This window comes from Cavia porcellus, unplaced genomic scaffold (assembly GCF_034190915.1).
Source record: "Cavia porcellus strain 051 isolate PalLab524CR breed Dunkin Hartley unplaced genomic scaffold, mCavPor4.1 scaffold_5, whole genome shotgun sequence".
Taxonomy (NCBI): Eukaryota; Metazoa; Chordata; class Mammalia; order Rodentia; family Caviidae; genus Cavia; species Cavia porcellus.
Genome location: NW_026947488.1, coordinates 85,053,398 through 85,070,563, shown reverse-complemented (window position 1 = coordinate 85,070,563; position 17,166 = coordinate 85,053,398). Strand labels below are relative to the sequence as shown.

At 38.0% G+C, this 17,166-nt stretch overlaps 1 protein-coding gene across 6 annotated transcripts in view; it reads right to left on the bottom strand.

Annotated features, from left to right (window-relative positions):
* The window catches only part of Schip1 (schwannomin interacting protein 1), a 761,845-nt gene that overhangs the window by 17,947 nt on the left and 726,732 nt on the right, over positions 1-17,166 (bottom strand). For 5 of the 6 annotated variants that reach the window (XM_063249261.1, XM_023560035.2, XM_063249262.1 and 2 more), the window contains one exon: positions 12,563-12,681. In XM_063249261.1, coding sequence (XP_063105331.1) covers positions 12,563-12,681 — 119 coding nt within the window. Of the gene's footprint in view, positions 1-12,558; positions 12,682-17,166 lie in introns of those variants that run through there. The other variant, XM_063249265.1, reaches the window with a different exon arrangement.

Below are 17,166 nucleotides of genomic sequence, written 5' to 3'. Positions count from 1 at the left end.
TAAAAGTAGTTACCATATTGTTTCTTTCTTTGAAATCCTTGAGTACAACTTCGTATACTGTAGCATTAAGTATATCAAAACAATGTAAAACCATTCAAGAGAATGACAGCATTACAGAGTATTTAGAATCGACTAACAAAATGAACAATGGTTTCTGTATAATCTCCTTGTCTTTAAAAGGTTTTTGCTTATACTATCGTACATAATAAAATCCAATAAGATACAGCCTATTTAGACCATTGGAGACAGAAGGACACAAGCTAGATGAGACTTCAAAACAAGATGATACTAAATCTGTATTACCTATTAAGATGTCATTTTCTCCAAAATAGCTGTTCCTATCATCCAATCTTCTCTGCCTCATTTCTGTTAAGCTCTTTTTCTGTCCGTAGCTGTCAGTTTGTCTTCTTCATTTTGTTCTCTGCTCCATTCGTTGTGGCCTCTCTGCCATTATTTCTGGATTCTTTGTATTTTTCTTTTTTTAGAATATCCTGCAATACTCTCTGTAGAGTTGAATTGGTGGTTGCAAATTCCCCCAGTTCCTCTTTATCCTGGAAGCACCTTGTTTTTCCATCAATTTCCAGGGACAGTTGTGCAGGATATCTCAATCTTGGCTGGAGATTATTATCTTTCAATGCTTGAATTATTTCCCCCCACGCTCTTCGTGATTTGATGGTTTGTGCAGAGAAATCTGCTGTAATTCTGATGGGTGTTCCCTTGTAGGTGGTCTGTTTCTTGTCTCTTACAGCTTTTAATATTCTGTTCTTGTATTGAATTTCTGGAATTTTTATTATTATATGCCTGGGTGTTGCTCTGTTTGGGTTGTAGGTAGCTGGGGTCCTGTATGCCTCATACATCCGAGTATCTTTACCTTTTGCTAAATTAGGAAAATTCTCCTGGATTATTTCTGTGAGTAGCTTTTGTAGTTCACTTGTTTGTGTCCCTACTTCTTTTATGTTCTTAATCCTTAAGTTATGGATCCTCTTATCATCTTCTTGTCTTTGTATTATTGCTGTTTGTTTCTTTGTTATTTTTAAGAAGTTTTTCATTTCATTCTCCCATATTACAAGTCTGCCCTCCAGTTCAGATAGTCTGTCCTTAGTTTCTTTCAAGCTGTTATGCCAGTCTTCTATAGACTTCTTAGTATCTTGGTAGTCCCTTTGAACCTGCTTCACGTATTCTATGCTTTCTCTGTTTTCTCCATCAAACAATTCTCCCCTTTTTTTCTGTTCTTCCATTCCACCACCTGTTTTTTCTTGGGTGGTACTTAGCATTTCTCTAACTATTCTGCATACTTCTAGCTTCAGGTCATTGATAACTTCATTCCTGAATTGGTCTATGAGGCTCTCTATATGGTGCCTTATGTGTATTGGTGCGGTGTCTGCTATTGCCTGTTTCTCAGGATTGGGGGCCGAGGAGCCTTTCTTGTTGCTGCCTCTTCCCATGCTGCCTCTTCTTCTCTGTTCCTTATATATGCATGCTTATATAAGAGGCCCAGCTTCTCTCCCAGTCAGCCACAGCCTGATCGAATTGCGCCAGTTAGTTGTTCCCACTCACCGCTGTGCACCAGGGAGTTACGGACCAGGCAGCCTACGCGTCTCCCCTCCTGGCCACCGTCAGGCTCTGGGATCTGGGTTGGGACAGTCTACCAGATCTGCCGGCAGCGTCACGCAGGCCAGGCACTTTTCACCAATCCCGCCCGAGAGGGGGATGTGTGGCTGGAGTCCCACCGCGCCCTGCCCGCAGGACTGCCCGGGCCCAGAAAGTCCTCTGCTGGAGTCAAACTGTGGTAGAGTGTCAGTTTCTCTCACTCACCTCACCACAAGTCAGTGCACACCTCCCTGCCGTTCGCAGATTGCCGTTCTCAGAGCTTCCGCGCGTCTCTCTCCTTGCTGAGCCACTGTAGAGGCAGCCAGCCGCCGCGCGGCGGGAAACCCAAATCGCGGCTTACAATGGCGCAGTTCCAGCCTCCACACCAAGTCTTTTCTGTTCCTGTTTTAGCACCAGGACTGCATTCCAAGTTGGCTTCTCTCAGCCCAGTTCGTTCCTGAGTCAGCAGAGCATATCTCCACCGACTTATGTCTCCTTAGTCCGCACCATTCCTGGCTTCTGAGCCGAGTCTTTCAGAGAGCCTCCGGTAGTTGCTGTTATCTGTCCGCCATGTTCTCCCGGAAGTCAGCAATTATGTTTCCAAAGAGGGTTGCTTATAACTATGTGTCAAAGAAAGGACCCCTGAGGGGAACACCCTGTGTCTATACTCCTGTCCTGACCCTGCACTGTGCGGAACTCAGCCTTTAGCTTCCTCAGCAGCTAGAGAGTGAGTGAATCGCCCTGCCTGGGTTTTTCTCTTCTCATCTTCTACACAGCGCCTTCCTTTGCTCCCTCTGCTAAGGCCAGTTCTGGACCTTTCCTTCTGTACACATTCATGGGCACCCCACGCCTTGTGACCAGAGAATATTCTCACTGGAATAGCAACTGACAGAAAAGGGAACTGCCTTTACCAGCTTTTCTTTGGAGCCTCATCAGCCCCTTGTAGCCTAATCCAAATCTCCAGAGAGCTATAAATACTTGCATTCCTCAGACAGCTGTTAGTTGTCATTTCACATCGGTGTCCATTTCCTTCACTAATGACCACTTTCATGTAATTGAATTTGGAATTATAGGATCCTGATGTTGGGAAAACGCATTTTCAACAGAAATATTCTCTAGCATGAATGGACACTAGGAATTAAACAGCCATCTCTCCTAGATGCCAAATGTGGTCTTTTTTCATTTTAATCAAGAATACAACATTTCCAAGCAGTCTATATGCTGAAATAGAGTTACTATTTGTGAGCATCTTTTATGTGCCATATCTTACTCCTAACCCTTGGGTACACATGAAGCAAAGATTTTGAGTCTCATTTTTCATTTGGGAAAATAAAAGCTCAGAGAAGTTAAATTACACAAGGTCACCATGCCGGCACATTTATTGCAGGAGAGTCTATGTGAGGGACTAGGGGACTTTAGGAAGGATGGAATAAATTCAGGAAGGGAAAAAAAAAGAAAGAGAATTTTTAAAAACCCACCAAAAACACAACCAAAAATGAAACAAAAAGCTAAGAATAAATGACTGGCAATGAAAGATTAATTATAAGATGGTGAAATACATGACGGGCTATTATACAACTAGTAAAAATACACATAACAGAAGACCAGTTATGCATATGGATAAATGCTACTGATATATCAAGTGAAAAATATGCCAAAAAGCAGTTGCTACATTACAATTCCAATTTTATAAATAAAAACAGAGATATTATGGATTGGAAAAATGGCAGAAACTATACTCAAACAATTTTTGGAAGAAGATATTCAGTTAACTTTGGATTTTTCTTTTGCATGACTCTGAGTTGTCAAGTGTGGGCATTAACAAGAAATAAAAAAGGAAAAGGAGAAAAAAGGAGAGTTGATGATTAACTCTGTGTGTCAGAGAAAAGGTGAGTAGGATTCAATGCTGACAGCTGGACCGGGATGGTTATGCATCTGACTCAGACCACGTCTATGCAGGGACCATGACTCACAGATGAGTCAGGCTGAGCATTTGTCTTTGGCAGAGTTCTGAGGGTGGTGGAGATCCGTGGGCAGCAAGAAACATATTTTCTTCTAAGTGAACAGTTTGTGGATGGACTCTGATTTAAAACTCGACATCCGTTCCCAGGCTCAATCCCATCCTCCTTAAATGTGCAGTAAACTACAGATTCTAAAGTAATTGATATAAACTTAACTGTTTTTGTTTTTAAAGTCAGCTTGCCTATTTATTCTGCTAAGCCCCAGAGTTTAAATTTCTATCCACCCTACCTGCTGAGTTGTAGGGTCTGGGGCAACACAGGCTGGAGCAAAGACATTGATTCCATCCAGATTTTTGATTACGCTTATGTGGCTGGAGTGAAAACACAGTGGTGCACAGTGAGTGCCTGTGTATTTCTGAAGGGTATGACCCGGGATTATTTTTGTGTACACACGCTGGAGATTGAACCTAAGGGCCTCACAAATGGCAAGCCTGTGTTCTACACTGAGCTCCACCCTCAAGCCCTTGATGAGAAACCTAATTCAAATTCTTTTACTCTCTTAAACACTGAAACACTGCTTTTTATCACTTATGATCAAATTTTAAAATATCATAGGGCTTGATTCCACAGTAAATTTTATCTCAAAAGCATTCTCTTTCATGATTTAATTCTGACCACTGAATTTTAAGTAGTGATTTAAAAACACAGTAAACCTACTGAATGGCATTGCTTTTTCTTTTTTAATTTTTTTTTTTACAGTACTGGGGTTTGAACTTGGGACCTCTGCACTGAGTTGCTTCCCCAGCCCCTATTTATTTTTTAATTTGAGACTCAGTCTTGCTAATTCACTAAGCTCAGGCAAGGCATGAACTTATGATCCTTCTGTCTTAGCTTCCCAGAGTCCTGGGATACAGGTGCACTACCACGTCTGGCACGAATTGCACTAATTTTATGAAGTATTCACATTCTGTAACCTTTAAAATAAGGATGCATTATTTCATAGTCACTGTCCCACATGCAGCTGGTGGCATTACTATATTACTGAGCTGTAACCCTGCCAGTGAAACAGGTTAGGGTCTCTGAGGAGAGGCGGGGTCTGGTCTGTGGATGTCTTCTGCTAGAACATCAAGCTTGCAGAATGGGAGACAGTGGATTGGAAGGTGATCCACCGAGCCTCCCAATGGCACCAAGGGTGACACTGGGGAAAAGCAGAGGCACTGACAACCCTGGAGAAATGACTGTGTGGAGTGCTGGACTCCGATGTGAAAAGTTTCAGGGCTACCATCACCAAAATATTCGCCTTTTCTTCTTTCTTCGCATTCACTGAAGACACATATGAGAAAGCATGTGTCTAAAAAAGTCTAAGAAGATTCCTTTAGTAACTAAAACATTCCTGTTGCTGAGAAGATATGTGCTACCATTTAAATGGCCGTAGTTTTTCTTTTTTCCTTTTTCAGGATGGTACATAAAATAACTATTTGTCTTATAATCTGTGGTGACTGAGAGTAAGTAATAAAAACAACCACACTGATGCAGACTGACCCTGGGCCAGGTACTCCTCTGAATACTTTGCGTGTCTTCCTCATAGTATCCCCAGGAAGTAGGCACTACTACCTCATCTAAAGATAAAGAAGGTGAGTCAGTCGAGTCCTCAATAAGAGGTCCTAGGAACAAGTGAGGGCTCCTAACCAGGTTCATGGGACCCTGTTCCTATCCACCATTCTTCACTGCCTTCCTGATGGACTGATCGGAAGCAAAAGCACCTCAGTGAACAGAGTATGGTGGGAAGACATAAAATCTGGGAACAGTGATGGTCTCTGGTGAGAGGAACTGGAAGGCTGAAGAATGGGAACTAAGGTTGGAAGATGAGCTTTTTAAGGCTTCAGTGATACTGTTTGCTTTTTCAAAAACCTTGCACGAATATTCTATCCACTTAAAGAAAACAGATTACAAATTATGGTCATTGGCTCTTTCTTCCCCTTCATACTGTGTCATAAATAACAATATGTAAAGGTTTCTGTCCTAAGTGGAAATATCTTCCATGATTTTTAATGTGTATGATAATCTGAATGAGAACAATATGAAGAGTATGGGCAACTTTGCCAGATTAAATAAAAGGCTGCATGTGGTAGAACATGACTCCGATTGCAGCACTCTTGGAGTCTGGGGCAGGAAGATCACAAAATTCTGCTCCTTCATAAAGGACCAGGATATGACTCAGTATACAGGCCCTGGGTTCAGTCCTCAATTACACACACACACACACACACACACACACAGAGAGAGAGAGAGAGAGAGAGAGAGAGAAGAGAAAAGAGGAGAAGAGAACAGAAGAAAAGAAAAGAAAAGAAAGGAAAAGATTGTATAGAAGATGGACCATAATAAGCGCGCCTGCCTAGCAAGTGTTAAGTTTGATCCCTGGCACAAAAATAAATAAATAAATAAATACATGGAAGGAGGACCATGGTCAGCAAGGGGGTTTTTAGTAGCAGAAGATGCTTCCATGCACTTTCAAAGGAACTTGGTCTTTAAGTGGGCTGTGTGTCCTACCTATACATGCAACCACGGCCGCAAGTGTGTCCACATCACCATGATAAAGTCATGATAACTTGTCAAAAATGATGCCCCAATGAAAAATAACTCCTAGATGCTTTTTTAATTAAACATTCAGCTGTCCACTGGAGCCATTTTTAAATACAAAATGTAGCCCTGTGGCCTTTTTTCTCCCTGCCTCCTACCCCTTTTGCTATAGCTCAGGCAATTGAATTCTCACTGGTGATAAAAAAAGAAATTCATAAGACAGGGTACAGCTGGTTTTGCCTCTAGCAAGGTGTCAAGTTCAGCTTGCACAAAATTAATTGCACCTAATTAAACTGGGGTCATTGGCATTATTGTAAAGTGAGGCTATTTATTAGACAAAGAATATTTCACAAGTACCAATTTGCTTTTCTTTGAGGTTTATGAAAGAGAAGAATTGCTTACATAATTAAATTTGTTTTGCCATTTTAATCTTATTGCTCCTTAAACGATCCACTTTAAATTTCACCTTTTTGAAATTGTGTAACATTTTAAAATACTAGAAGGTAATCCTTGGAGGAGAGCATTTAAAAAACCAGGTTTCCTGTAGATTACCCAATGACTTTGCAAAAAGTATGAACAAAGAGTTTATAAGCTACATTTGCAATGACATGTATCGGGAGCTGCTTATATGGAGAGTTTTCTAAGCAAATTATTATACACATATAAGACATAATATAAAGTTTTAAATATACACTGCATGCTATAAACAGATTGCTTTAGTATGAACTTATTACTTCAAGAAAAATGTTACAGAGAGTGAATCTCAAACAGGTCAACCTCTTTCCGATATGAATATTCTGCTTACTTCTTCCAGGAAATTATGCAAAAATTATTACTATTAGAGACAAGAGGATGACTTGCTTTCCTGGAAAAATGATGCTGGCTTGACCTCTGATTTTTCACATATTATATAGAAGAATTCTCAGATCCTCTCATTCAAAGGCCCTGTGAATCTTATTTTTAAAGTCTCTCTTGTAGTTGGTAACAACGCCCTGGGGTTCTATAGCCCCTACTTCTGACCCTCGTGTCCAAACATAGAAGAAAGTAGCAGGTGTTTATTATTGGTCTTGCCTCAGTCACTCACCAATAAACCTAAAGAAAGTAATGAATTTTGATTTGGGGATCTTGGAATGATTGAGATAAAAAACAAAACAAAACAAACAAACAAACAAACAAAAAACCAGTAATCATTATTTAAGCTGGCTGCACAAAAAGTTCTCTGGGGAATTTTTGTTTTTCATAATATTCATAATGTTGGAGAGAAGGGTTTATCCTAGTCTATGTTACACCACCCTACTGCATACTTTCTAAAGATTATACTACATTGTATTTATACCTACAGATAGGTTAATAAAGTCTATTCTGGGGTAAAGTAAGAAGAGAGGTGAGAAGGAGATTTATTTTGTGCTGGTTATAAGAAAGGAGAATGAAAAAGAAAGTTTTCTCTACAATGTCAGATCAGGCTGCAATGTTTTAAAAATGAAAGATTTCCTAGATACGTATTACTAGTCACCACACTCTCTCGAGTTTCAATAGCGGCTAGGTAGCTAGGCCAGTTTCTACTTTCTACTTCCTTAATAACATTAAGATATCTATCTATCTATCTATCTATCTATCTATATAGATAGATAGACAGATATAGATACATCTATCTATATATATTCAGAATGCGATACAATGCTAACTAATGATTAATTTGGCTGATAAAACAAATTTTATAGGAAAGTGTTATACTAGCAATAAAAGAAAATAACTTTTCAAGAACGTGACTAAACCTAGTATTTCTTAAGAATTGTATTTCAAAAACAGATAATTTACTTTTCATATTTCCTTTTAAGCTTTTAAAATCTTTTTTACCATAATTTTTTTTAAAAAATAGCAAAATTTATAGTTTCAGTTTGACAAAGCGGATTATGCATGGATTAGCACATTTAAAAAAAAAAGACACTTCTTATATTTGCTATTTTAGTAGAAGCCAACTTTTAATTAGTTGAGTTATAAAGTAAGATCAAACATTATTTTGCTTTAGTGTTAGGCATGAAATGTCTTTATAGGATTATTGCAACTCTAGCTTTCATTTAACAATTTGTCACTCTTTTAAAAAGTGCTCTAGGAGATAGCACCATCTAGAACATTCAGCAGCTGAAACCAAGAATTTAAACTTCAGGCACAGTTTAAATTCCAGATTTCACAAACTCTCAGGCCCCTTCAAAGCATCTCATGTACTAAAGTATAAACAGAACTTCTTTAGTTTCCCAAAGACCTCACTGAAGTACAACAGGCATGCTTTGCCATAAAAAATAAGCTCACCACATTAAAATCTATTACTTGGCTGATTAATAAAGTCCTCACCTTTGCTTAAGATTGAATATTGAGCTCTTCAAAGTAGCAAGTTAATATAAGGCTTACCTGGTTCAATTATTTAGCTAACTCAATACACATGTCCTTGTGCATTGTGGAGTACCATACTGGAAAACTCAAGGGACAGACAACCTCTAAATGGATCCAAAGCACAGTGCTTATTTAGGGACTGTAATTTTTTAGAAATAAAAGTCCTAATAGGGATAGGATTACCGGTCATCCATTGCCAACTGAACTTTCCTGAAGGTTTTTCTCCCAAGTTATTACTGATGAGAAGGATGACAGTCCATCTTTGCAGATTTTCAATTTACAAAGATAAAGTGATATTTCTTAGAAACATTTAGTCTCATTAACCATCATTCTGAGGGGGATCCAAAAAGTCATCATGTTCTCACAGAGGATGAGCTCATCACAGAATGTGGAGATAAAAACATCTGAAAGAACAGGATATAAATAATCTTCCTTATGGCAAGTCAGTAAGTGTGGTTTGTTAAGAGCACTGTGGCATACACGTGTTTAGTTATCTGTGTGCCCGAAGGAGGTAAATGAATTGGTGACTTTCAAGTTTTTCTCAGCCAGAAGTTTTAGGTGGAGTTTGGGGACTTTAAGGAAGGGCTGGAGAGAGGCACCAAATGGGAGGTTGGGAAGGGACAGTGAGGGGAAGGTGGTTTGGGGGACATATTTTCTTGACAGTAGTATTCTAGGTGTTTGAATCCCTCTTCTCATTCTCCTGAACCAGAAGACTATTTTGTTTTACATATGGGATTTCTGCATGGGATTTTATTTGGGAAGATATTTGTACTACAGAAATTGAAAATGCTCATGAGACTTAACCATGGCATGCTGAAGGCAGGTATCCACTCTTCTGAAATCCTACTATAATGATATTATTTAGGAAGAAAGACATAGATAAAGAAAAAGGAATGAAAACTGCACACAAGAAAAGCTGAAAAAATTTGGAAGGTAAAATGCAGATGCCTGAGAGATATCTGACTTAACTACCCTAGTCTGCAGGTACCCACAGGAGCAGCTGGTGGAGGAAGCATAGGAGCCTGCACTGTGGAGTCCTAGGAATACTCAGATACATCTGAAGGTGGGAACAGAGTGAAGACAAAGACTGAACACCTTCCTGCAAGGCCGCTGAGACTGGCTATCTGCCATACCCAATTGTGGCATGGCAGGATTAGGGACTTTACTGATCAGAGGGGTTTTGGACTGGAAGGACATGCAGGGCACAGCTGAGGTGCCAGTGACATGCTTTACTAAAATCTAGAAAATATAGTGAAATCCTATGTGCCAAACTTTTAATTGTTCCCCTGCTAAGGTCTTAAAACACTGACAGGCAGGCCTTTAATCCCTTGATGTGATTCAGTAAAACATTTCAAGAAAGTATTTTGCTAAACTTAGATAATTTAAAATTTATATAGAAGAATAAAAGAACAAGATTATATTTTCTCATTTCATTGAAAGCATTAATTTCTTTCTTTCCAGAGAAAAAGTGTAAGGAGAAGGACTTTCCTGTTTAGACAGCAAGACTTATTTTAAAGCTACAATTTTGGTAATTAAAACTACAATTTTGGTGCAGGGATAAGAATAGTAATATAGAATATACTCAGTAATGTACAGCATTTATAGTAGTCTTATCAGATCAATGAGATAAAAAAGATTGCTCTGTAAATATAATGGAGAAAAAAGTCATCTATAAGGAAAGATAAGAAATTAGATTTCTATATTACATCAAGAAATCAACTCCCGATTGATTATAGACTTTTAAAAATCAATACTTTCAGCTCCTGTTAGGAAATCTCATAAATATCTATTAGATCTTGGGACACAGGAAGATTCCTTATATAAGATACTGACAACATAGACTAGAAAAAAGATTTGATAAGGTTTGCTATGTATTTTAAAAAGAAAGGTTTGATAAAGTTAACTATATTAAAATTAAGAATTTATGGAATGTCTACTAGATCTTGGGATATAGGAAGATTTCCTTGTACAAGATACTGACCGTATTGACTAGAAAAGAAACATTTGATAAAGTTTACTTATATTTTAAAAAGAAAGGTTTGATAAAGTTTACTAAAATTAAGAACTTATGGTTATAAACTACACATTAAAGAAGTACAGACAAGTTACTAGCTGATAAGACATCTGCAGTATTATACACTGTTTTAAGGACTACTATTATGTCTAAAGGACTTTACCAAGACAGTAAGAAAAGCACAGAGGGCAACAAAAACTTGGTCTTAAAATCCAAAAAGTCATTTCACAGCAAAGAAAATAAACATGGCTAACAGACACAACAAAATATCATTTTACACTTATTCAATGAATAAATGTTAAAATAAACTGGCAAACTCAAGTCCTAGAAAGGCTATGAATCCATAGATCTCTGAAGTTTTGCTGATAGGAGTGTAATGGTGCAAACCATGATGGAAAACAGTTGCCAGTGTCTAGTAACTCTGAACATTCAGGTATTTTTCCTAGTGAATTTAGCCTTATGTACACTTTGAAGAGAAATTCTTGCAGCTGCACAGTAAGAGACATGTATGTTCATAAGCAGCATTGTTTACGGGAGAAAAACTTTCAAAACAACACAATGTCCATCAAATAAGTGTCTAAGCTGTGCTATATTTGCTTAGTAAAATATACTGTAGCAATCAAAACTGGCCAATGAAAAAGGAAGCAACGTTTCTTAAGTAAGCAGTTTTTTTTACATGATTTGGAAAGAATAATGTATGTTCTTAATAATGTAAACATTAATTATTTGAGCCTAAATTACAATTATAAAATGAGAATGGGAGATGGAGTATATTGATGTTTGTGGGGCAGCTATGGGAAAACAATAGTTGAACTCCAATTTTCTGCAGTTGACAGTCAATAGATGGTTATTTAAAATAAAATCTAAGAAGATAACCATTTTATTTAGAGATATATACATAAAGTTAAAGAGACAACCAAAGAATGAAAAGCTGGTGCTTTTGCAGAGTGAGAAGGGGTAAATACACACACACACACACACACACACACACACACACACACACACACCATTCACAAGTTGGAATGCTATCATTTTCCTAAAAACGATGGTTGGTGTGCTTACACCATCAGCAATGTCTGTCTTTGTAACAACTGCAGATTATCTTCACTAATGAAGGTAGCCTAGGAATGATGGCAGGGAACTTCTTCGAAATGTAGAACCTTGAGCCCCACCCACTCCTACTAAATCAAAGCTTTCTTCTTTTTCTCCCCCTTTTTCCACACTGAACCCATACTTGGGGAATGAACCTTTGCACTGAGCTACATCCCCAGCCCTTTTTTGAGACAGGGACTCACTAAGTTGTTAACTTGCCAAGTTACCCATATGAGGGTCACACCCAGAGTGCTAGGACTAGAGGTGTGGGCCACCCTGCCTTGTCAGAATCTTCACTTTAACAAAATCTAGGTGATTCATAAGCATGTCAAAGTTTGAGAATCTCTGGCCTGTTTTCTAGGTAAAATTATATTTAAACAAGCCTTATTAAGAGCTTAACAGTATGCAAATTACCAATAATATTTTGAAGGAAATTATAAGTCATGTACCCTGAAATAAAGTAAGACAAAGAAAAACAACCTGGTGAACAGGCTAAGTAGAGTAACAAACACTGAGTAATCAAAGCGGGAACTGTGTTTCTAGGTTACTGGCATTCATTGCAACTAAAGATATTAGGGTGATTCTGGGTGCTTTGGGACTGCTTAATGGGAAATCTGGTGGTCTGCCACACATCTAAAGCATTGTTCAGCTTGTTTGAGAAGTATGGCTTGATTCGTCTATCAGTTGGCAAAATCAGTACAGTGTTTAAAGAGAAATGAAATATGAAAATCTGACCTGAAGTAGCTGGGCAGTGAGCCACAACTAACAACTAATAAACCAATAGGTAAAGAACACTCTAAAATTCAGATAAAGATGATAGCATTGTTGAGAAATAACCACTCACAGAATTAGAGGCTATTTTTGTTAGACATATAGTCAGGTGACAAAATCTACTTAGATACATATCAGAAAATCAACTCAAAAGAACACTCACCGAGAGGAAAGGCTTGGCTTCCCACTTTTGCTACAGCTGGTATAAATTCCTGGGCCATCATCAAAGAAGCTTCCAAGTGCCAACTTCTGTCTGATAGACTCTCTCTCATTTTTCTGTGCCTAAAATTTCAAGGAAATAAAAATGCTGATAAGTGGGCAGATACACCGCAACCATAGGCAGCCTAACTTGCTAAGTTTCTTAGAAGTGTAACCTTAGATGAAAAATAAATAGATGGGCTGCAGCCCATGAGCATTTGAATTATTAAAAGCTGAAATTTTACCAGCTTTTTCTGGTTCTAATTTAGATTCTTCAGAGATTTCTAGTTTAGGAATAATCATTCTGGTGTTAAATAGTCTTCACGGGATAGAACCAGAGTATTTAGCACTACTGTCTTCCTTCTCACCTCCTCGAGAAGGCAGGGTAAAGACATGGAAGGCCAGTAATTTCCCCTAACTTCAATCACTGCGATCTCAAATGTAGTTTTTTCCAAGACTGTCCTCTTCTTATATGTCCCTCTGTGGCAAGAACATGAACTCATCTGACTAATATTCAGATGCTACAGGACGGTGTCGGAAGCGAGCCCACGACAAGGCAGGGTTGCCTAAGTCCTGGAGAAGTTAGCTTCTTCTCAACAGGGTTAGAATGTAAGAAACCATAAGGGTAAAATCTGGAATAGCTGGAGAATTGAAACTGGGACCATCTGTTTCATATTTTGAAGAGAAGTTAGGTTAGCATGTATAGGAAAAAGATTTGGTAAACTATATCACTATGATCATTTGGATATGTTTACAATTCTTGACTTTCTATAAAACCCCAATAAAAATGCACCATGCTGAACTTTTAAACACTTTAAATAACAAGAGATGATTAGAAATGATTTCCTTAAAAATAAAATGACTAGTACTGTACTACTACTGCTACAAAAAAATTAAATTAAATTAAATTAAATTTTAAAAAGCCAAGTAGAATGAATTTGAATCCGGGGCTACAAATGAGATTTTTGGGTTTCTGCTCTGTGGGGTGATGCTGACGCAACATTTTATGCTCTGAGCAGGGAGTGAAAGACTGCACTGAGAAAATTATGCTACAAAACCTGGATCTCATGGCTGGGTGTGGCTACCAAAGTTTTTATGGTGCCTGGCTGCTCCTGCAGTGGGTTCTGGAGCCACGTTTGTGCATCACTGTGTCAGAAAGATGAAACACACAGCCTGTTGAAAAGGCGGCCTGAAACATGACTTAGCCGTATCCCTCAGTGAAGGATAGTCTGTGATAGGCTAGAGCTGCTCTCCCTTATATGACAGTCACTCATCGTCTGTGGCTATTACAACTCAGCTCTAATAATTAATTAAAATTAAAAATTCAGTTCCTTAGTGAATCTTGCCTTGTGAGGTCAAGAGTCACAGGAGCTAGGTATCATCCTGGGCAGCACAGAATAAAATGTGGTTGGTACGGTACAAGCAAACCAGTGCTTCCTAAGTTTCAGCCAATAGGCTGCTTTAGAATGTTCTGTACCATTTGAAAAATATGCATTTCCTAAACTCTACCTCCAGATATTTAACTTAATTTCAGTAGTTTTGAGAATTTCTAGTTCAGTGGACATTTCCTCTTTTTTCTCTAATGTTTTTTAATCCTTGGGAACCATAAGCATTCAGCTTTCACATTTTGTGGTGGCAACTGTCTATGTAGATAGTTTCCCATATGGGCATGTACCAAATGGACTGTGTAACACCAGAAGCCTGTGTGTGTGTGTGTGTGTGTGTGTGTGTGTGTGTGTGTGTGTGTGTGTATGTCTTATAATCAAAAGTATAAGGCTACTTTTATACAGATTTTTTACAGATGTGATGCTGACTCCTTTTTTTTTTTTTTTTCCTTTGCTGGACCAGCACAGTACTGAGACCAAAGAAAATAATCATGAAGTTGCTAAGGAAGCAAGCATGCCTTTCATTTCCACAACTACTTACAACTGTACTTAAGGAACCTTAATTAAAGCAAACCACCCTTCCATGCTGGTTTGGTAATTCCAATAGTCCAGTCCACACAGAAACACATTGCTTGATATCTTTATTTTAAATAAATTTATTTTAATAGCAGTAAACTTATTTCCCAATTCATATAATAATAATTAAAAAAAGGTTCTCACCAGAGTCCTTTAAATAGTCATAAAATTGTAGGGCAGAACTGAAATCCAAACATAAAATTAGTGGACAACATGACAGTTAGTGATTGGTGTTTAATAATATTAGCTGGAGTTTGAAAGGGGTTTTGTCTAAAAAAGGATACCCATCCCAGCAGTGTTGATTCTATGTCAGTCTTTCTGATTTCCTTATCCACTAGAGCTATTGCAGAAACCCTAAACAGAATTCTGTTTACATTACTCACAATTTTTTTACACTCAAACATTTTATTAAAGAATACTGTTAGACAAACACTCTCTCCTTTCTCTGGATCTGACTAAACTCGTTGAGAAAAGCATAAAAAATGCAAATCTCATTCATAATCCCACCCTGTAGAGATCATTGATAACATTTGATATATTTCCTCTTAGTTTCTCATCCTATGTATGGAGTTTTTCACTTGATAAAGATGACATCATATTCTAATATATTTTCACATTTTCTCGTATCACTTTATATTTTTAAAAGCACAGTGGCCTATCGTTCCATCCTATGGGGTTTTCTTTTACAGTTAGCCATTTGGGTTGTGTGAAATTAAAAATAACATGGAAGATAGCATCTTTACATAAATCCCTGCCCACATATCTGATGATTTCCTCAGGATAAGTTTCTGGAAGTGGAGCTGCCAGATCAGCTGTGTGTGAACATTTGTTGAGGCTCTTGACACATTTTGTCACATTGCTCTAGAGAAAAGCTGTTCCAATTCACATGCCCATCAGCAATGTAAAGGGGCTGCTTTCACTATATCCTGGCTGCCATACAACACTTTCAACTAAAAAAATGCTGTTGTTTTTAATTTGATAGGACAAAGTGGTATGCATTTGCTTCAACTTTTTCATTAGTGACAGTAATATTTAAGTGTTTTTAGCTATTGTTCTTTCTTTCCTATGAGCTCCTCGTCCCTAATTTGCTTATTTTTCTATAGAGGTCTATGAGTTTAAACATTTTCATAATAAACATTTTATGTTTATCCCTTTGAGTTTTGTGGTTAAATCAATGGCTTATTTCTTGTCATGTGTCTGAAGGTTTTTGTGCTTGAAGGTTCTTCTCAGCCCAAGGATAAAAGATTCTTATTTATGTCTAAGGATTAAATGAGAGAATTTATGTAAATTACACAGCAGTTAGCGTATCTGCTTGTGGCAATGTAGGTCTATGGTAAATGCTAGCATTATGGATAATCCTGTAATAATATCTGCTTTGAAAATGAGGAACTTGAGGGTGTTAGGTTGAAGAGGTAGGGTTCAAATCAAGGCTTTTTCATTTAATAATTTTTCTGGCCCTCCATACTGAGAGCAAGGGGTTCAGGTTATTAATAATGATGGACACCGTGCTGGAGATAAAATGTAAGACTAAAGAGATATAGATCTGCTTCTTCCCTGAAATGGTGTGATGCTTTTTCAGAAAATGACAAAACACTTGACTGCAAAGGATAAATAGTACAGACTAATAGTAATCACAAATGTTTATATACAAATACCTTCTCATCAGAGAGACTCGATCATCACTGTTTAATCTATCCTTAAAATGTATGTAATTCCTAATGTTTCAAGTTAATTATGAGTCAGTTGATGAGTAAAATATAGGTTTTCCTCTTAAAAATTAACAACTAGAAACTGCTTTCCTTTCCATTGCGTTTGTTATGTGTATGTGTATGTGTGGTTTCAAAATTTTTTTGCTCTTTAAGGAATTGGATGTGAAGGGTAATTAAGTCTTTCAACCCCCAAAACCCAGAGATGCTTTAAAGCAAGGAGCAACTCAGTGGTGAGGAATTCAGGCAGAGAGCGAAGTGTACCCCAAGTGACACTGGATGCATCTGTGGCAAGTGGAGCCACATCCACTTCTAAAACAGCCTTGGGAAATACTCTCATAAAATAAAAGTAAAACATCTCAAATTGCTATTGCTAGCAGAAAGCAACAGAACAACTGGGGAGCAGTGGCTCACAATGGAGACAGGAAAGCTACTCAAGATGAGAGTAAAATTTGTGCTTAGAAAGTAACTAATCCTTATTCAGCTACAGGCAGGTTTGTCCTTCAGCCTTCTGAGCTCTCCTTCCAGTTACCATTCATTCCTTGTGCTTATGGTGATAAGGTGGGCAATGCCTTTGGAGGGCGCCACATGAGCAAGACCACGGACAAAGGCCACTGAACACTTTTTGGCTCTAAATACCAAAGTTCAGCTTTTCCTGTGGTGCTTGCTGCAGATGCAGTACAATCCCCAAACTTGGTAAGAACAAATGGGCACTTAGTAAAAGAAATAAGAAGCAAACTGTTGTGCTCGGGTAGATATTGTCTAACTCCAAGTCTTGTCCTCAAGGCCTTTTCTTACAGTTTTCAGGACACAGTGTGACATACCACTATAGTTCCCTGTTTCCTTTTCAGGTTGACTTCATGCTGTGGCCCACCTTCCTTTTTTGGCAGTATCTGGTCATC